Genomic DNA, 22,479 nt, shown 5'->3' with positions numbered 1-22,479 from the left:
TTGCAAAATGAGATTATTTATGATATATTAATAGCGCGGGAATAAGTTTATTAAGCAAACGCAAAATTTTTAAACAGGAAAATACTCACAAGTTTCATTTGATCTAAAATCTTCAGCCCCGTGCGCCAATACCCTCGTTGACAACGCACTCTAGGCTCTTGATAATGTGAACTGTGAATTAGTTGTCGTACAGCATTAAAATATAAAACCACAGCATCGTACAGCAATTTACTATGAGTAGTTATTATCTGACGGCGGAAATAAAGACAATAATAGTTTGCGATTAAAAGTTTTCAAAAAATATCAATGATTTGTGTGAAAGTAACAATAAGACTGTGCAACAATTTTAGAGGCATTAACTGAGAGCAGAATGTAATGAATTTATGATGAAAGCACACATATAGTCCATATAGTAAGCCGATATATATATAATACTCAATAAAACACTCGAAACTTTTTGCGTTTTTCAGAAAACAATGTTTTGAACAGCCAATTTCATGTTAAATTTTGTGCCCTGGGCGCTTTTCGAAAAAGTGGAAAAAACGGTTAAAACACTTATATGAACGAAATACTGAGTTTACATATGTAAAGTAGAATTTCACGAGGAATATTTTTGTAGAATATCTTAACCCATTATCTCGCTAAAAATAGGGTCGTTTTGACCCTTTTGACCCGACGCTAGAAGGTTAAAATGTGCTAGAAAATTATTCCTCAGAAAATTTTATTAGGGGTCTTCTCAGACAAAATCTGCAAAAACTAAACGTACATGTCTGTAAAAATTCCAAAATAAGGATATAAATACCTATCTGGTCAGTCCATAAGTTCGTGCTTGTTTTCACTTTTGTACGATTTTTGCATACAAAAAATTATTCGCGCAATATAACGGAACTATTTATATTTTCTTTGATATATTGGGCATTCAACAAGTGATTTTAATCGCGGATGGAAGCACGTGTTCTTAAAAAGTAAAATGGAATCTTCGAACGCGTATTAGAGGCATATTTTGTATTTTTTTTATAAAAGGGGTAAAAATGGAAAAACTGCTGCTGCAGAAATAAACACTGTTCACGGAGAGGATACCGTGAGTGTAAGGACTGCGCAAAAGTGGTTTTCAAAATTCCGAAGTGGTAACTGCGACGTGGAGGATGCACCGCGCGCTGGTCGTCCTGAAGTCTTTAACTCCGACGCCTTGCTCGAACTCGTGGAAGCTGAGCCAAATTTGACAGTCGATATGGTAGCTCAGAGGTTGAATGCATCGCATGGAACACTTCACAGGCACCTGGTTCAGTTGGGAAAGGTTTCAAAGTTGGTGAAAATGGGTTCCGCATAGACTTTCCGGCCCCAATCTTCAGCAGAGAGTGAATGTGTGTTCTCAGCTGTTGCAACGGCTTGGAAATGAAAGTTTTTTGAACCGTATCGTTACCAGTGATGAAATATGAGTCCTTTACAATAATCCTGTTCGCAAGCGCCAATGGCTAGATACAGATGAAACACCAGAAGGTCGTCGGAGAGATGGCCTTCAGCCCAAGAAGATTCTCCTGTCCATTTGGTGGGATATGGCCGGTATTGTTTACTATGAACTTCTGGAACCAAACCAGACGATAACTGCTGATTATTATTCCCATCAACTATCAAACCTGAATGAGGCACTTAAAAAAATCGACCGTCTTTAGTGAATAGACGCACAGTTCTGTTTCACCACGACAACGCAAGACCTCATACCGCAAGGCAAACATTAGGCAAGCTGAACGAGCTCGGATGGGAGCTAATGCCTCATCCACCATACTCCCCGGATATTGCACCTTGTGATTATCACCTTTTCCGTGGACTTCAATCCCATATGAGTATCAAGAACTACTCCTCAAAAGAAGCTATAAAAAGGGATATCAAAGCGTATTTTGGCTCCAAGGACAAACAAGGACTTTAAACATCTTTTTTTATTAATTTTAAAACCACCTTTAAAAAACGCACGAACTTATGGATTGACCTGATAGAATGAAGGAATAAAAAGTGTTGGATATATCAAGAGCCGTAGACCTTATTAGTAGGTAGTGCTTTAGTTTATAAGTCTATACTAATATTATAAAGAGGAAAGCTTTGTTTGTTTGTTTGTTTGGTTGTAATGAATAGGCTCAAAAACTACTGGACCGATTTTAAAAATTCTTTCACCATTCGAAAGCTACATCATCCACGAGTAACATAGATTATATTTTATTTTGGAAATAGGGCTCGAGATATAGGTCAAAACGTGGACCCGGGTAACCTTAGGATGTGTATGTACAATATGGGTATCAAATTGAAGCTGTTGGTGAATGCTTTAGTCCAGAGTATTTTTCATGCCGCTCCGTGACTAGGGTCTCGAGATATAGACCAAAACGTGGACCCTAGAATGTGTTTGTACAATATGGATATCAAATTGAAGCTGTTGGTGAATGCTTTAGTACAAAGTATTTTTCATGCCGCTCCGTGACTGGGGTCTCGAGATATAGGTCAAAACGTGGACCCGGGTAACCTTTGGTTGTGTATGTACAATATGGGTATCAAATGAAAGCTGTTGATAAGTGCTTTAATACGGGGTAATTTTCATACCTATTGATAACTAGGGTCTGGAAATATATGCCAAAACGTGGACCCGCCGTGTCTTTGCACCGAATTAAACCAAACTTACGCACATTGTTAAGTAAGTATTGAAAATGGGTTTCGTAAAGTTTGGTTGTAATTCGGAGCACTGGCAACGGGTACAGCGTTCTTTTGAACCAGCCATAATGTCGCTTACTCTTTTAACGCTTGGGGCGGAACTGAACTGTCAAATTGACAGTGTGAGTTACAATGTGTCTATATTTCTTTCTGATTTGGATGCCATAAGGAAAAAACGTAAGTGCAACATGTAAAAATTGTTTGTGAATTTTTTTGGAGTGGATTTTGGAACAGTGAATAATTTCTTACGAAATTTGAGAATTTAATGTGAAATCCGAATGAAATTATGTGTTCGTGGAAAAAACATTTTTTTTCGTTTGTGTTTTGAAAAATATAAATGGATAATGGTTAAAAAAGCTCCAATGCTTAATAAAACATATAAATTGAAACGAAAAAGTCATGGATGATCAGGAAAAAAGACGATTGTTTATTCATATGCGTTGATTTGAAATTTGAAAACAGTATTCTTTTTTCCTGATTTTCAATTTATATTTTATATTTACTCAAAAAAAAAATAGAAAAACAAAAAATATTGTTTATGCCAAAGCGCTTGAATAAAGAAATAAATAATATGAAAATCATATATTTTCTGTTCTAAACCATATCTATTCTATTTTAGTGTGCCCAGCGAAGGGGGCCGGGTTTGCTAGTGTTATATATATTTTATAAAGTAGTTTTGCTTTTTAATTTATTTTACAAGTTCGCCTGTTCAGCTGACGTATTTTCCCTCCTCTACGGCGCATCTGACTATTTTTTTTTATTCTTCTAAATGTCAACAATACATGAAAAAAATGTCAGCCGGTATTAAATGAGTTGTTAAAAATGTTTTTTCGACACGTTTCGCAGCATCCCACGCACGTACCAACCGCTACTGGACCAGCTGACGGTTGGCTTCGTCATCCATTGGATGGCGTCTGCCTTCAGTATTAAAATCAGTCGGCATGAAATGATGTGGTGAAAATGACCCCTGGCTCCCGGACTATAAGAAAATACTCCAAAAGAATCATGTAAAGCGATGCCTACTTTATCCGTGATATAACTCATGCCAGGTTAGTTTATTAAAGCAACTGCAACTCAGAGTACCCTGAAGCGAAAAAAACCGAGCCATTCCATGCACATTTTTTTTTGTTTTTTGTTATTTTTTTTAATTTTGTGAATCTCACTGTAAACGTTTGAGAGATTACTGAGCATATCCTCAGTTATTATTGATTAGAATAAGGAAGAGTGTTTTTCCCGATAAACCAAAGAAAATTGTTTCCCAAAAATTTTGAACAAAATAAAATTTTTTCAAAAAATTTATAACAAATTTTTTTCCCCCAAAACTTAAAAAAAAAATTTTACCAAAATTGTGAACAAAAAAATTTAAATAATAAAACTTTTAAAAAAAAGTTTTTTGTTTTTTTTCAAAAATTAAAAAACAAAAAATTTCCAAAAACTTTAAACAAAAGTAACTCTTTTCTCAAACAGCCTTTTCTTCCTAAACAAACTTATAAAAATCTTAAAAAATAAAAATTTTTCCAACAATTTTGAACACAAAAATGTTTTTCAAAAAATTAATATAAAAAAAAATATTTTTCCAAAAACTTTTAACAAAAATAACTAACAAACTTTTTTTCCTAAACAAACTTATAAAAATCTTAAATCTTTACAAAAATGTTTAACAAAAAAATATTCTTCCAAAAATTTTGTGAAGTTTTGTCCCGTTATTTTTGAAAGTTTAGGAAAACCCACTAAAAATTTTTTGAAATGTTTTTTATTTATCGGCTTTAATATAAGAAGAAGCTAATTGCAAACAAATTGGAGATAATTTAATAATTTTAAGTTTTTTGGCTATCTGTGGTCCTCTTTAACATTTTTATACTTCGATTTTTTATTGTATTTTCTTGTCTACATTTTTGGGAAGTTTATTTTTTGCTATTTTTTTTAGTTTATAGAGTCCCACTGTGAAACTTTCAGAGATTTCTGAGTAAAGCCTCAGCTATTAATGACCAAAATAGGAAAAAAAGGACTGAAACAAAACATGAATGTTGAACGAACATTTTAGGCAACAAAATTTTCTCCAAAAATTAAAAAAAAAAACAAAAAAATATTTTCTCAAAAACACTTTTTATCCCAAAAAATCTTAAAAATACTCGAAATTATTTCACTTCAAAAAATTCTATACTAAATTTTTCAACGACGAATAATTCGCATAATAATAAAATTTTAAATAAATTTACAAAATAAAATGTTTCCAAAAATTTTTAGCAACAAAGAACTTATTTGTCCTAAAAAAATTAAAAACAAAAATGTTTAAAAATCTTAAAAAAGACGCCAAGTTATTTTATTTAAAAAAAATCTATACTAAATTTTCCAACGATGAATAAATCTCAAGATTTTTAATTAATTTCAAAACTGAAATTTTGAGCGAATCAAATTTTCTCTAAAAATTATGAATAAAAAAAATTGTAGTCCCAAAACTTTAAAAATTTAAAAATACTCGAAGTTATTTAAAAAAAAATCTGTACTACTACTCGTAATCTACTTTCAAATAAATTAAAAAAATTAAATGTTTTCCAATTTTTTTTTTTTTTTTTAGCAACGAAATTTTCTCAAAAACATTAAAACAAATTCTCTCAAAAAACTTTTTATCCTAAACAATTATAAAAATCTTAAAAATTTTACCGATGAATAAATCTCAAAAGAATAAAATTTCAAATAAAAATTTGAACAAACTAAAAAAATTAAATATTTTCCAAAAAGTTTGAACAAATTTTCTCCAAAAATTAAAAGAACATTGTTTTTTTAAATAATAAAATATTAAATAAACTTAAGAAATAAAATTTGTTCCAAACTTTTTAAGCAAATTTAAAAAAAAAATATTTCACCCCAAAAAATTAAGTAAAGAATTATAAAAATCTTTATTATCTTACAGTAGAGCGTCGATTATCCGAAAGCCGGTCATCCGAAATGTCGGTTAACCGAAAGGAAACATGACGCGTTTTTCGGATATAAATAATAAAAAAAGTATGTAGAAATGAAATAGAAACGTTTAATAGAAATAATTCAGAGAGCGACGCAAGGGAACATCATGATTTTGGCATTTTCCGTGTCTTCATCGATAGCATGTTATATTTCGAACATGATTCATAGGTATTGACAGCGTTGTTTTGTACATATGTATGTACATACTTGCTTTCTGTCCCGCGCTTTATGAATTTAAATTAGTATCGCAGTTCCTAAATATTATATAACCGTCGTCGCGAAACGAACGCGGCACGATAACACCACCATCATTAAAACACGAGCGGCCGGTTTGTTTCTCTATTGACGTTGACTGACTTCAGTGTTATTTTAACGGTCCGTGCTGTTTCTTTTTGTGCTGTGTGACTCCTAGCAATGCCGAAACGTAAACGAGTTGTGCTTAGTCTTTCAAACAAACTTAAAATTTTGGAACGATTAAAAAAAGGTACACGTGGATCAAGTTTAGCTCGAAAGTTTAGTGTTGGGAATTCAACGATAACTGACATTAAAACAAACAGTGAATCTATCACAAAGTTTGCTTGCGTGCTGGACAGTGAAGATGGAAGCTTGCATAGAAAAATAATGAAAATTGCAGAAAATCAAAACCTGGGCACTGCAGTTTACTCATGGTTCATGCAGATACGTGCTCAAGGTAAACCAATAAATGGTCGTTTGATTTGCGAAAAGGCATTAGAAATGAACAGAAAGCTTGAGGGTAACAATGATTTTAAAGCATCTACTGGTTGGCTCAAAAGATTCAAGTTTAGGCACAGAATTAGATAGCTAGATATTCAAGGGGAAAAGCTGCCAGCTGACATTGAAGCTGCTGAAAAGTTCAAAGAAAGTTTTAAGAGTTTGCTTGTAAAGCAGTGTTATAAGGACAGTAACGTCTACAATGCAGACGAAACTGGGTTATACTGGAAGAGAATGCCGACCAAATCCCTTGTCTCTAAAAAAGAAATGGCAGCGCCTGGATTCAAAGCAAGCAAATCGCGCATAACAGCCATGGCATGTGGAAACAATACGGGCACACATAGACTACCTTTTCTGATCATAGGAAAATCTAAGAATACAAGACGCTTCAAAGGAATAAAAAAACTGCCGCTTATTTACTAAAACCAAAAAGCTCTTGGATGAACACTCAAGTATTTATCGAGTGGTATGACGCTGTATTCATTCCAGAGGTTAAAAAACATCAGATAAAAACTGGAGACACTGGAAATGTTTTATTAGTGATTGATAATGCTCCAAGTCATCCCTCAAACCTTTCACTGGAGAGAGAAGATGGAAAATTTAAGGTGATTTTCTTGCCACCCAAAGTTACTTCAGTCCTTCAACCTATGGACCAGGGGGTGATCGATGCCTTCAAACGTTACTACAGAAAAGCGTTGCTTCGTAGTGTCCTAATCGGCCAAGAGGAAGATAAAACAATTCTTGAAATCTACAAAGGTATTAACTTGAAGGATGCTGTTTACATGGCAGCAGAAGCGTGGGCGAATGTCAAAGCGACTACTCTCAAGATATCCTCGAATAAGCTTTGTCCAGCAGTTGAATCCGAAGCTAGCCCTACATCTGAAGAACCAACAAATGAAAATTTCGTTTCAAAAATGATTGAGTTGATGAAAGAGGTTTCAGGATTTGAAGAATGTGACCAAGAAAACGTGCATGAATGGCTAGAATTTGACGAGGATGATCCTGGCTACGAATTGTTGACAGACGCCGATATAATAGCACAGGTTCAAGTTCCTGAAGATGACGATGATGAAGACGAAATTAGTACAAATATGTTCGACTTTTTTTTAGATTAGTTTTGTACTATGTATTATCACATCTAAATCGCTTAACTAATAGGACTATGAATAAGTTCGTGCGGTTTTACAACAGATGGCGTAACTTGATTATTATTCCATCGATCCACATTTCCAAACATTCATTGGAGAGCTACTGTCGTAAGGCACAAACGTCAGTATAAGTTTTTTATTTGAAGCGTAAACAACAATATTTTTACCACACTTGAAAATGTCGAATTTCGTGCCAAATAATGTGTTTTTGCGGGGAATTCTTCTTCATTATTTTAATATGAAGAAAAAAGCAGCCGAAAGTCATCGTATCTTGGTGGAAGTTTATGGTGAGCATGCTCTATCTGAGCGAACGTGCCAGAAGTGGTTTGCACGCTTTAAAAGTGGTGATTTTGGCTTGGAAGACGAAGAACGCGAGGGTGCGCCGCCAAAGTTCATGGATACCGAATTGGAGGAATTGCTCGATCAAGATCCGGCTCAAACGCAAGAAGAGGTTGCAAAAACTTTGGGAGTTGATCAATCAACCATTTCCAAACGTTTAAAAGCCATGGGAATGATCCGAAAGGTAGGCCATTGGGTGCCGTATGAATTGAAGCCAAGAGACGTTGAACGCCGTTTTATGGCATGCGAACAACTGCTTCAACGGCACAAAAGAAAGGGTTTTTTGCATCGAATTGTGACTGGCGATGAAAAGTGGGTCCATTACGACAATCCAAAACGTCGGGCAACGTATGGATACCCTGGCCATGCTTCAACATCGACGTCGGCGCAGAATATTCATGGCCTGAAGGTTATGCTGTGTATCTGGTGGGACCAGCTGGGTGTTGTGTATTATGAGCTACTGAAACCGAATGAAACGATTACGGAGGATGTCTACCGACGACAATTGATGCGTTTGAGCCGAGCACTGCGAGAAAAACGGCCGCAATACGCCGATAGACACGACAAAGTTATTTTGCAACATGACAATGCTCGGCCACATGTTGCACAAGTGGTCAAAACATACTTAGAAACGCTCAAATGGGATGTCCTACCCCACCCGCCGTATAGTCCAGACCTTGCGCCATCCGATTACTATCTCTTCCGATCGATGCAACATGGCCTGGCTGACCAGCACTTCCGTAATTACGATGAAGTCAAAAAATGGATCGATTCGTGGATTGCGGCAAAACCGACCGAATTTTTCACAAAGGGAATCCGTGAATTGCCAGAAAGATGGGAAAAAGTAGTAGTAAGCGATGGACAATATTTTGAATATTAAATTTGTAACCATTTTACGTCAATAAAGTTTCAAATTTCGAAAAAAATCTTTAGACATATGTATTTATGTACCGTATGTGCAATCCCTACTTTAATGTGTATGTGACTATTCATAATATGTACTGTACTCTAGTGTATCATTAAAAAGCATTGCATACATAATATGTATTCCTAATCCAATGACATGTTTTATTACCCTACCCTCAGCAAAGAACTGGAATTTCGCAAATGTCCGTTTATCCGAAAAATTCGATTATCCGAACACCCTCTGCACCAATTGTTTCGGTTAATCGGCGCTCTACTGTATTTCACTTAAAAAAATTATATACCAAAATTTTCAACATTCATATCCAAAAAATCTCCACTTTTTTTTAATTTTTTAAGCTCACTTCTCATTATACCCAAACCGAAAAATAAATAAATTTTCAGAAAAATCGACGATAAAGTCCAAAACACTTGAATTACTTGACATAGAATCGGTCAAACGCTTGGCCTTTAGAAAGAGTGTGTATGCAGATAGCCTCATTCTAAACTCCTCTAACAACCCTAGAGTTCTCAGGCATTTCTAAAATTTGTCCAAAAACTTTTTTAAAAACTTGAATACTATATTTCCCAATTGAACGGAATGCAAGAAATTTCAAATTTTGTACCGAACGCTTGGGAGCTTCTATCTTCACAAACGGCTCCAAAAGAAATTGAGTCTTTCCACCGAGCCTACATATCGAGAGGTTCAACCGATTAATAGATCCAGCATGTGTCTTACAGCGAAATTCTATGAAAACTAAGCTCCGATACGAGCCGGAGCTATACTCCTTTTCTGTTCTGACAGCCAAGCTGCAAAGTATGTTGGCTTCGTAATTGTTACTTCGAGCCTTGAAGAGCACGAAATATCTCAAGAATTTAATTAGATTTTATATGGTAGCTTTACCCTGAGTTGGATGTCGGTTTACCGTGACTTCCATAGCAACGAAGTGGCCGATGACATTGCCCGAAATGGTCAGGTAATGAATAATCCAGAGGCAACAGAATTTTGTATGCTTCGGCACTTTTTTCCGAGGGTTGGGTCCATTTAAGGACTTAACACTGCATCAAACCACCTTCAACGGTTAGTAAAATGGACAATAAAAATATAATCAGACTAACCGCTAACTAATCGCAGAATGCGACCTTGCGTGCTATTGTTAGGAGCGAACCTCTGACCTCTACTCAACATTATGTGGAATTGAAAGATATTTCTGGGCAAGGCTACTGTTGATAACTATGTTTTAGTTGAATTCAATGGAAACACTGTGTGAGTTCAAAATTTTGGCAATGGTTTTCTTAGTTAATCTTACTTATTTGGAACCTTCTTAATTCAATGAAGTCCCCCGTTTTGCCCGATTCGCTCCAGTTTTCAAGATAAAGGTACTTGTTCACCCAAAAAGAGTTCACAATCCGTGCACAGTGAAATAAAAAAACGGTCCATTGCAAAATATTTTCCTCGCGGTTGTCATTCAGACAAAATAACGAATTGCAAAATATTTCCTACCTGTTCGAACTGTTCTTTATCGAAAAAGTCCGCTTCATCGTGCACTGGAGGTGGCTTATAAGGACGCATACGCATGGCAACCATGACGGCAAGAAATGTGGGAGAGTATAGAGAGCGTAAATTGGTTGCATGAGTATCCAGACTCGTGAGAAACCATTGCTGGAAGAGTAAGAAATATTTTAAATATAAATAAGAAGCAAAAAATTATATTGAAAACTCACATTAAATTGTCCCGTCATATTATAGTATATGGACGCATTGATCACTTCGGTGAGCATGTCGGCGGGGCAATCTAATATCACATACTTTTCACGCGCATTGTTGATGAATTTCCAAAGTATGCGATAATCATCGCCACGTTCGAATTTCCATAGTTTTATGCCACTTTTATGAAGTTGCCGCCAGCCGAATAAAAGTTGCATGCGAGTCAAACCTGAAAGTGATAATTTTTTTAGTAAATTTAAATCTTTAAAGAACGAAATGAAGTTTTAATGAGAATTATAAAAGACATCGTCTTATGAAAGCATATAGGGAGTCGATCAGGAGGCGTTTAAAACCTACATACACTAAACGAACTTTTCCTACTCACTTCGACTGTTCTCGTAGACGATCGAAAAAGATTTCCAATTCAGGTTCTTCATAATATCCAAAATAGCGACTGAAAGCATTTGCTCCGTAGGTGCCACATTCACAGTCAACTGATGATTGCGTCTGTGGTGTTCGGTTTCCTGTACATGCCAATCGAACTGTAAATGTGGGATACCGGTGGCATTACAAATAACGTCGACAATATCTGGAAAATGGAGTATGATAAATAAAAAAAATTAAAAAAAATTTATTTTCACGGAAACCTAAAGGAAAATAAACAAAGAAGTAACTAAACACAAAAGGACTAAGTGATGGTACATTCACTACAACTAGTAGGAGTTTTTAGAACTTTTACTTAACACTCGTTTTCCAGGCTACTCAGACATTACTAGGTATGTCATAGAAGATACAGAACATTGCGGTGGAGTCAGAATAGACGTTATAACTGAGGACCGACTCTTGTGAGCGATTGAATGTTTCAAACCCTTTAAATCACCGGAACTAGATGGTATTTATCCAGTGGAACTGCAGAAAGTCGCTGGATATTTAACACACTGTCTACTAACAACCTTCACAGGTTGCTTTTTTCACGGTCATATACCTCTTAAGTGGAGACAAGTCAAAATTGTTTTATTCCAAAATCTGGTAAAAACTCACATGCTCACCTATAAGACGTAAGTCCGATATCTTTTTCTTCTTTCCTACTGCAAACTTTGGAGAGGTTAATCAAATTTCACTTAAGCCTAACTATAGATAAAAATCTTATCTCGACGGCACAGCATTCCTATACAAAAGGGAAATCAATGGAGACAGCTTTGCATAACCTTATTTACACGGTAGAGAGTTCATTGCACAAACAGGAATTTACTTTAGCTGCTTTTGTTGATATTGAAGGAGTCTTTGACAATGTTAAAGTGGAGACAATCACTGCAAAACTCACTGATCTTGGGTAGTATAGGGCTTGGTAGACTTCATTGGCAAAATGTTAATTAAATAGCAGAATCATTGAAGCGTTAATACTATTTAGGATCGGTGGGTTGTAAATTTGTATCTGCATTAAGAGTCTTAATGCAAAATACCCTAGATATACTTTCTAGGTGGGCAGAAAAGTGTGGTCTAGGATTCAACCCAGGCAAAACACAACTCATATTGTTTGCTAGGAAACATAGAATCCCTCAGTGAAATCCAATTATTCTTAAGAGGTAAGTTCTTGTGATTTCGGATGAAACCAAGTACTTGGAACTAACCATAGATAGGAAATTGACTTGAAAGTCGAACATCTTAGAAAGAGTTAGGAAAGCGAGCCTAGCTTTTTGTGCCTGTAAGAGAGCTTTAGGGGAATTAAACCTAAGGTTGCTCACTGGCTTTACACTGCAGTTGTCAGACCCATTCTTCTATATGGAAATATTGTCTGGTGGTATGCTATGCAGCGGTGGGCTCCGCTTTAAGGCTCAGAGCGAGCTCACAATGGTAGACTATCACACATGGGCATTCAACCATCTCCTATACGGATATACCCAGTCATTGTGATTATCACCCTCCCATTCTCTGCTTCGAGAAAAACATTTTCTAATACCGGTCGCCCCTCGGCAGGCAATGGCAAACCTCCGAGTATATTTCTGCAATGAAAAAGCTCCTCATAAAAATATCTGCCGTTCGGAGTCGGCTTGAAACTGTAGACTCAGTTTCGAAAGGATTTCTCAGTGAAAATCTCTTCTATACTGGAGTAGCTTAAAGAAGATCCATCACCCAATACACACGTTAAGATCTACACGGACGGATCTAAAATATGTACCGGTGTAGGATCAGGGTTATATTACGAGGAGCTTTGTGTTAGTGAATCGTTTAAACTACTGGATCACTTTAGTGTTTTTACAACGGAAATAAACGTTATTCAAGAAGCCTTAAAATGGTTAGAGATAAATAGAATATCATCAACAGATATCTGCATTCTATCAGACAGCCAAGCTGCCCTACGTACCCTGGATGCAATCCAAATAACATCAAGGACTGTCTTACGTTGTCGCCAATCTCTGAATGAAATGGCTAAACAGTATCGTATTATCCAGGGTTCCAGGCCACAGAGAAATATCAGAGAACTTTTGGAACTAGGAAACTTACCAACTTTCAAGAGAAGGTACCTGTATGCCAAACATAAATATTTGAATGGGCGTAACTCTCGCAACTTGCAAGTTTCTTGTTATGGACGCACTAATCAAATATGGCCAAGGCTAAATCTACGTCTGTCCAAGTGTATTATAAAACTGAGTAGACTTCAAATTCCTTCAAATACCTTAGTAAGGGGTCTCACAGGACATTGTCTCATAGGAAATCATGCAAAGAGATTAGACGTTTACATGCATGATTTATGTATGTCGTAGCTGTAGGAAACAGGAGGAGTTGGAAACAATTAACCACCTTTTTTGCACATGCCCGGCTCTAGCCACAAGCGGGAACTGATATTTACACCTTAGGTATGATGATCTAGATGATCTATACACCTTAGGTATTAAAAACCTTTTACGCTTTGTGCGAAGCTCAGGATGGTTCAATCTGGAAGGGGAAATGTAGCACAGCTCCTGCGGCTCACAACGGACCCATTTCGTGGTTTAAGTGGCATCGCTGTCCCTTTGTACGATGCGGTTGCCAAACCTAACCTAACTAACCTAAGCTCAAGAGTAACCGTACTTTATAGGTGCAGTGGCGGTCACAATAATAGCACCAGAGCAAAGTTTTTATTATTTATTTATTTTTATTTTTTTGTTGAAAAATATAGCAAACCATATGACTCGAAGTTTCAAACTTTGTACAAAATTACGATTGATGATGACGATGATTAAAATCTCAAATTGTTTATTCAAATTTCATACTTCTTATTCAGAATTTAAGAAAAATTCTAGTTAAGCTGTTTTCGTAACTCTGGTAAAATGTTGTGCAAATTTAACTTCCTTTTTTGTTGACGATAAGGCATAACATTTTTTTCTATATAACGAATACTCGATATTTATTCAAATATTTGATGGAAATTTTTTTAATTTTTTTTTTTTAATTTGAAACTTTCAATTATGTGGTTCTTCTTGTTGTAAGAAATATACCTGTTAAAATTTTTTTTTTTAATAAATGAATATTCAGAACTTGAACGTACTTTGTATGGAAAACCGTGCTTGACATTGCTAGCAAGAAAAATTTTCAAAAATCAAGGGTATTTTGTACCCACTTGCAACTTGGACTTTATTTAATAAAATTCAATGGGCTTTAAAATTGTGTACCAAAAATTATTTTAAAACTTCGGATTAGAAAGTTTGAAATTCTTATACAAATTTGCAGAATTTTTATAATTTTTTCACAACGTTTGGGAAAAATTATTTATATGGTTTTTGTTCCCTAATGAGCTTGACTTTTATAAAAAAAAATAATAAACGCTAAATAAATAAAGCAAAGTAGTCAAAAGTGGTCAAAATATCGCCCACCTATTTTATTCTCTATAAAACAGAAGTTTATATTACTTCAAAAGCTGACTTCAAACTGACTAAGGGGATCCTCCAATGCTGCACAACGGCATGAAATACAAAAATCGTGCACTAAATTACGCTTTTGCATACATACATATGTATACATATTATATATGTGTGAATATGCGCTTATATACACCGGTATAAAAACACTCATACCTATCAGACAAAGTATACAAATCAAGGCAATAAATCATGAAAAGAGAGAAGCACGAAAAAGAGCATTCGCCTCTCTCGAGAGCAGTCTGTGGAAACAATGTAAAAATACATCCGTGCAAGTATGTGTGTAGAATTTTGCGTGTTTACAATCGCTAGATGTCAATGACTTGTGTAGCTTTCTATTACGAATTTTCAGATCAAAATAAAAGCGGCGAATATGCGAAAGTGTAGCGAAAGTCTTCATTGAAAAGCGCAAGCGTCGGCGAATGGTTCGTTGCCGAACTGAGCACGAAACGAAATATTTTCGAATATTCGAACAAAGCATTTTCTTATTTAGAAGCAAAGAGAATAATGGAACAAACATCAAGTAAAAGAAAATAGAAAAGAGAGTAAATAATAAAATAGGAAATAAAAATAGAAACAGCAAATAGAAAATAGAAAACCAAGCACAGAGTACTGCGAGTGGCATATGAGTACAAGCGTCTAAAGTGAACTTAAGCACAAAAAAATATTATCTAAATGATCTACTCTCTTCAATTTCTTCTCTGTGCGCAACAACAGATGATGTGGAAAATACCTCGCATGAAATATTAGTTTGAAAAAAAGAAATGCATTATTTTTATTTTTTATTTTGCGCAAATGGTTTTATGGTCGATATTTTGCTCCTGAACTATTCTACGACTACTAAGTTGACCGGCATACTTAGATTACTTCTGTAATTTTATCGACATTTTCTTTAAGGCCCTCGCCTCTTTGGAAATGTTGTTTTTGGGTGTTTCTTTAAAAGCTTGTAAAATGGAAATGAAAACAAGATTTTTTATTTTTGTTTTCAGTATTTTATTTTTTGATTCATTGTGAAATAATAAAAATATATTTTTGGCCATACAAGGTTCGTTCGAAAAGTTGTCAGCCTTCAAAGAAAATGGTCTTCACATGGACAATGGACACAGATATACACAGTCCTACTGAACCGATTTTGATGAAATAAAAATTGTATGACGCAAAATTGATGTCGTTATCGTGTAAACTACGATTATTCGAAAAAAAACGTTTTAGCATTTTTTTCGGACCTTTAAAATGGACCATCAAAAATGCCTAAACGGAATCGACGAAACCAAAATTGCACCTAATTAGCTGCTACAGTATTGGCGCAATAAACACCATACACGCGGCTTGTGTTTTCTTCTTTACCAAAGAAAAACTGAATAATGTACCGAATTTTCTCTTTGCGGACCTCCATTGTTAACACCCTGTAACTCACAACTGAATGGAACAAACAAAAAACAGCAAACGAATTTTTTTTTAGTGGAACTGTCACTTTGACAACGAACATAAACTTTACATTGTTTGATCGATAATTTACGTTACAGCCATCTACCGAGAAAATAATGGATTTTTTCCCCCCAAAACCGAACACTGGTGCTTGAAAACGGTTTTATTATTTTTCAAAATTTTCTCCAAGGTCAACACACTTTTGCATTCGTTTGCATCAATTTTCAAAGCACTTTGTTCAGTCGCGTTTCCTGAGTGTTTTTTTAGTGATGGAGAATCCAATGCGAACATAACTTTTTTACTACAAGTTAATCACGCAAAATCTTATTAATGAGGTGATCATCAATGACACGACGGATTGGACAAGACGATCTTATTCAATGTTTTCGCGCACAACATCGATATTTTCTGGCACAACAACTGATTTTGGACAACGTTCCCGAGAAAATTCATTTAGCCAGCTTTTAATGCTGTTAAAGGATGATGCTTGCTCGTCGTATAATAATTTTAGTTCATTGCTGCTTTCTTGTCTTGTGAACGTCGAAGTTTGTGAAAAATAATCGCACGAAAATGCTCACAGTTTAATTTCACTTTTTTTTCGACATGCACTTTTAAAGTCACAGTAAACAACACTAATATGGCTCTCTCATCACAATGATCTGAGTTCATTTATGGTAAACTATGTCAAACTCTCTAATAGGGTTATGCGAATGCATTGACGTTTACTAGCTTGCTCAATACGTTTTGCGGTTCGATAAGAAAAACACAATTTTATGGTTTGAAATACGCCTTAATATTCTGAATAGTCTCCCTGAGCATCAATCCACTTGTTCCAACGAAATTCCAATTTATGAACTCCATCCCTGAAGTGAGAATCCGGAAGGGCTGCAAAATATGCTTTCACAGCTGTTATGACCTCATCAAAAACGCTTTCCAGGCATGCATTTTATGGGTCGGGAAACAGATGGAAGTCGTTAGGGCCAAATCTCTTGAATACGGTGGATGCTGCAACAGTTCGAATTTGAAGTCATGGATTTTAGTCATTGTCAAAATTATCTTGTGACACGGTGCATTGTCCTGATGAAAAGAAAATGTTTGTTTCTTGTGCAAACTCGGTCTTTTTTCAAGAAGTTTTCCCTTTGGCTGGTCTAAAAGGTTACAATAATATTCAGAATTTATTGTTTTACCAGTTTGCGAGCAATCTAGGAATCAAATTGCTTTCGCATCCCAAAAAAACTGACACCAAAATCTTCTCCGCTGATTTTTGAACACGAACTCGTTTCGGAGCCGAAGAACCGGGTACACACCATTCTTTAGCCTCTTGTTTTGATTTAGGATCTTTGTGATAGACTTAAGTCTCAACCATAGTGATGAATCGACGCACAAAATCGACTTCATACTTTCAAAAACGCTCTAAATGTTGCTGAGAACGTCGCATTCGAATGTGTTTTTGTTCCATTGTTAGTGAATGCGGCACCCATTGAGCACACAGCTTACTGAAACTTAATACTTCAGTCAAAATATTGCTTACACTGCCCAATGAGATGCTTAGGGCTTCTACCAAATGTCCTTTAGTCACTCGACGAATTTCCTACAGATACCCTGTATTTTTTCTGTGATTTCTGGTTTATTTGTTGTTTTTGGACGTCCTTAGGGTGGATCGTCTTCAAGACTTGTACAACCACGTTCAAGTTCAGTAACCCATCTTTCAACAGTACTGATTGATGGTGAAAGGTCTTTATACACTTTCAACATTCCTTAAAGAGTGTACCAACATAACAAAAACATTTAGGCTAGTAGGCCATCTCTTAACAAACCGTAAAACTTATTGACCAACCTAGTATATCTACAGTCTGTGTCAGAAAAAAGGAACCGCGATTTTGCATGAAGTATAAAAGATATCTGTTTATAATTTTTTTACATGAAAGTATGTACCAGACTACGAGTCGCAATTACTCAATAAGCCGTGTAGTCTTTATGGTTGTCGAGTATAGCCTGGCATGTTCTTCATGTTTTGAACCAGCTTTTCTGCGTGGCTTGTCGACAAACATGACTAAATTTTGCGAACTTGATGCACGAGTTACTTAAATCATGGACTGGCCTTCGGCAAGATGCGTTTTCATAGTTCCCCACACATTTTCAATGGGGTTGGCGTCTGAGGACTGGGAAGGCCAGTCCAATACCGTGACGCCATTTTCTTGTTTTTTTGTTTCTCTATGAAGTTTTTTTTTGAGAGAAGTGGTTTTGATGATGTGGGACGGTAGGATATGATCGCCTCCTTCAGTCGTAAGTACCCTTTTTAGTAAGAACTGATCGTGTTTAACGTAGACACAAAGAAGGGTCCCGATCACTTTATCCTGCTTTTTTGTCATCACTTCAAGCCGCGCTCGTAAAAGTCATCAACATTTTTTTTACATCTTATACGTCTGATTCCACATCACAACAAACTTTTTTGATTTTTTAATTACTTTTGCAGCCGCGGTGTAAGATAATTTCGGCCCTTTCGAATGCGTGCATAAAAATACCGTCTCAAAACGCTTCGCGTACTTCTCACCGATTTTTGTTTGGTTGCGTTTACAAGGAAGTTTCGAACGACACTAACCTGAGTTAGCACTGGCGTGGTAGCTCGTGAGTGGTACTATTACGCAGCAAAAAGCAGAACGAAATATATCTTGAAGTTACAAGGACAAACCCGGTTTTTTTCTTCTGACATACACTGTAAGTTTTAGCTTTAGAATTTAAGAGCATTTCAGAGACAAATTTTGATTACGAGTTGATGATGGACAGCAACGATGTGGTATATCGAACGACAGCAACAACCAACCATTATTCATTATATGTGGGCAAGAAATTGATAGTAATTATTTAAAAAAATGTGCTATGAACACAGCCCATTCCTTTCCACAAAATTCTTTTGCGTGGAAAACATATTATCGATGCTGCAATAATACCAATTGGAATGCTTTTGGAGGCAGTCAAAGGAAGCTGAAATAAGTACCACAGAAAGTACGCGCTGCTGTGTCTAGGAAGTGCGAGAGAATCTAAACCAATACAGCTGTTCTCCATCGACTCCTGGCAAGATGTGATCCTTATATAACGCCCCTATGACGTCACCCAAATAAATAAAAATGCACTGGAATTTTCTTTTTATTTAATGAAAAAGTGATTCAAAAACAAATTTGATGATTAATTTTGCGCCACCCTATGCATATAGGTCAGACTAACCCAATATAGCATTAACATACAAACTTGTACGTACATTTGGTCATATGCATGTAGGTATGTATATGTTTTCCATGTTCGATACGGAGCAATAAACTCAAACATCGATCATAAAAAAATCACAAATGAGCCTTTTGAATGAATATTCATGTTTTTATGTTTTCCATGAATAAATAAATAAATACATTTCAGCAAACGAGGCAATCGTGAAAATATGAGCCATAAAATAAGGTGGTTTGCGTTTATATGCCATGCAGCGAGTGTATTTGTATATATTTGTGCAAATGTATGTAGACTGCATGTATAAACAACAATAACTATTTTAAAACAAAAAGCGCATAAAATTCGAAGGAAAAAAATTAGGAAAATTTGTTTATTTCAGAGTCATTAAGTGCGTACTTAATATTTTTAGATTGGAGTGATGATGAGTTGCGATGGGTAGTAAAATATTTTGTAAATTTGTTTTTCTTTTTTTTTGTATGTTATTTATATACGAATTTGTTTGTACTTAAATAGTACGAAAAAAGAGTAAGCAACAAGAATATTGATACAAAAGTTCTATAAGGAGATTTTCTTCAGATTTTACTAAACAACCACATACAGTGATAGAGTGAATGAACTAAATACCTAAAGGAAAGCTGAAAAAAGCGGAAACTATGTTTTGAGTAACGAAAAATTATCAGCTAGCTAATAGCTAACTTTTTTTAACATTCAGAAGTATAAAGTTTAAGTATCAACTTTCAAAATTTCTTCTTCTTCTTTTTTTTGGTGAAATAGTGTTAGGTTATGTTACACGCAAGGTGGCGCAAAATTAATCACCCTGTCGGAAGATTTATAATTTTTGACACTTGCGACAGCTGCACTACGCAAACAGACAAACAATGGAATGCGTCAAAAAAAGGTTAAAATAAAGATGTCCGCAACTCAAACTTTTTTTTTGTTAAAAAGTTATTAAAAAAAAATTGTTTTGAATAAATTATTTTGTATAAAAATTATTAAAAAAACTTGGATGATTAATTTTGTGCCACCAAAGGTCGAAATAAAAATTTCCATCACTCAGAATCAGATTTTCTTAATATTTGAAAAAAATTTATTAAAAAAAAAAATCTATGATTAATTTTGCACCACCAAAGGGCAAATTAAAGATTTCCATCATTCACAATAATATTTTTTTACTAAAAAAAATGGGCAAATTAGAGATTTTCACCACTCCAAATCAGTTTTTTTTATTTAAAAAAATTTATTTAAAAATAAAATTGGGTGATTAATTAAAGATTTCCATCACTCCAAATCAGTATTTTTTTTATATTAAAAAAAATTATTTTAAAACAAAATTGGATGATTATTTTTGCGCCACCGAAGTGCAAAATAAAGATTTCCATCATTAAAAATAATATTTTTTTACTAAATAAATGTATTTAAAAACGAAATCGGATGATTAATTTTGCGCCGCCTTGTATGTATAAGTATACAATCCGATAGTAAGTAAACAATAAGCTTACTTTACTCAGACTGCGAATGTAGGGCATAAGGAATTATGGAAATTATGCAAATACAATTGGGCTGCCACACTTTTACAAAAATGAAAAAAAAATGTATTAACTTTTTTCAAATTAACCAATCTGAAAAATCCTGCTATATATAGAATGTATATACGAAGATGTGTACCAATTTTTTATTCAATCGGTTAAAAACTGCTTGAGTTGTCACGCCCATCCTGAAAGAGTGTTCAGGAAAAACTGCCGCGAGGTTTCTCCGCCAATTAAAAAAATCTCCGTGATTGCCTTTTGAAGTTCATTATTTAATCTACGAGGTTACGTTATAGCAGCTATACAATATGAGACACACTGAGGCTCATAACCCAATCTGATGGGTGCATGGAGAGCGTGTCCTGATCTACCTAAAACCGACGTGGACTTTTCAAAAAGGTTAAAAGTTCCCAGATTTCCTTAGTGCTAAGATCTGCGAACTTTTTAAAAAATATTCTATCTAAAGTAGTGAAGCTTCATCAAGATAGAGCAGGACGGAGGTGCAGAAAGTGCGATATCGTTTCTTCCTCTTATTTCTTTCAGACAGCTGCTTTCTTCTAAACAGTCGGCGGTCTGCGCGCCCATCTTCTCGACATGTCTGTCTATTAGACAGTGCTTCGTTATAAAGGAAATCAGTGTGCTTAGTTTATGGTTATTTTGGCTAAGCAGGGATGCCATGTGCTTAGTATTGAGAAGCGGCGACATTGTCGGACGATTCTGCTGATGAGTTCGTTACGCAATCTTTCATTCGCTTTTCCTAAAAATTTGGGAAAAAGACGTACATATAAGGTTGGTTGGTTAGAGTGGTGATTCATCCAGAATCCAACTAGCGCTTCCGCACCATTTTGTTGCCACATCCTCATTACCAACTTGTTTAACAGTTATTTAGGAACCTTATTAGGCTGCTGACGTCTAGGCTAGACTGGCCATTACTGGTGCTTGCATCCTTTATTGAGTATTTGCCCGAGCTCCTTCTTCTATTTTCAGTGTCCATCTTAATGTTTCCCCACAAGCAGAGCTATACAGCTATATCGGAAGTATGTACTCGCCCATGTGTACAAAAACTGTGAAGATCGTTAATACGAACAGCGCAAAGGGTGGTAATCCTATCAAATCTCCATTGGAAGATGTAGCCGAAAAACTACTAATCTACCCCAGCTAAGCTTGAAAGTATTTATACAAATGTTAGGCTACTCAATTATGCCTCTGACGATACATGTATAGTGAAATAAGTCATAAGGAGTTGGGGGAAAGCCTGTCGTATAGCCTCTAGGACCTCCTCACGAGAAGACCCGATTCAGCCATGGGAATATACAATCAATATGGGCAAAGGAGGAGGCAGGCCTGCTTTGCATTGGAAAGCTCAGGTGAGGAAGTACTTGACTTCACTTGGCGTCGGTGTGTCGAGCTCGGCGAAAACTTTTTAAGTGGTTAGCGCGGGTGCTAGTCTCTGCATAAGCGGGGCAGTAAAGGCTACGCCCACGGCAGCGATGAATGTCATGTTGATCTTATTACCGGTTGGTGCCTACAGCAAACAGCTGGCGGCGAAATCGGTACTTAGGTTAAGAGAATCTTCGAACTTAGCCACTAATAGAAGGGGTCACGCAAGAATACTAGACGAATATCCCTTCTTACATCAAACGACAGACTTTTATAACTCAGTAAAGCTGCATGTAAACACATCCTTTACCATAACTTTCCCAACGAGAGAAGATTGAGACAATGGGGTAATGGACAATAGAAGCGGAATCAGCATCTATACTAATGATTCCAAACTAAATGATCAAGTAGGCGGAGGCCTTCATTCTGAATGAATGAATGCCAACATCTCATTGCGGTTACCGGATCACTTCAGTGTATTTCAAGCTGAAATTCTGGCTATCAGGGAAGGCCTGCTAGCCCTAAATAAA

The 22,479-nt window shown here is 35.7% G+C and overlaps 1 protein-coding gene across 1 annotated transcript in view; it reads right to left on the bottom strand.

Annotated features, from left to right (window-relative positions):
• LOC128864581 (glutamate receptor ionotropic, kainate 1) overlaps positions 1 to 22,479 on the bottom strand; it is a 32,805-nt gene that overhangs the window by 4,312 nt on the left and 6,014 nt on the right. The window contains exons 4-7 of the mRNA XM_054104325.1: positions 10,877 to 11,080; positions 10,509 to 10,720; positions 10,288 to 10,446; positions 90 to 248 (exon numbers count right to left, since the gene is read on the bottom strand). Coding sequence (XP_053960300.1) covers positions 90 to 248; positions 10,288 to 10,446; positions 10,509 to 10,720; positions 10,877 to 11,080 — 734 coding nt within the window. The remainder of the gene's footprint in view (positions 1 to 89; positions 249 to 10,287; positions 10,447 to 10,508; positions 10,721 to 10,876; positions 11,081 to 22,479) is intronic.

The sequence above is a fragment of the Anastrepha ludens genome, chromosome 5 (assembly GCF_028408465.1).
Source record: "Anastrepha ludens isolate Willacy chromosome 5, idAnaLude1.1, whole genome shotgun sequence".
In the NCBI taxonomy this organism is placed as follows: domain Eukaryota; kingdom Metazoa; phylum Arthropoda; class Insecta; order Diptera; family Tephritidae; genus Anastrepha; species Anastrepha ludens.
This window is presented reverse-complemented; position numbering and strand designations above follow the sequence as displayed.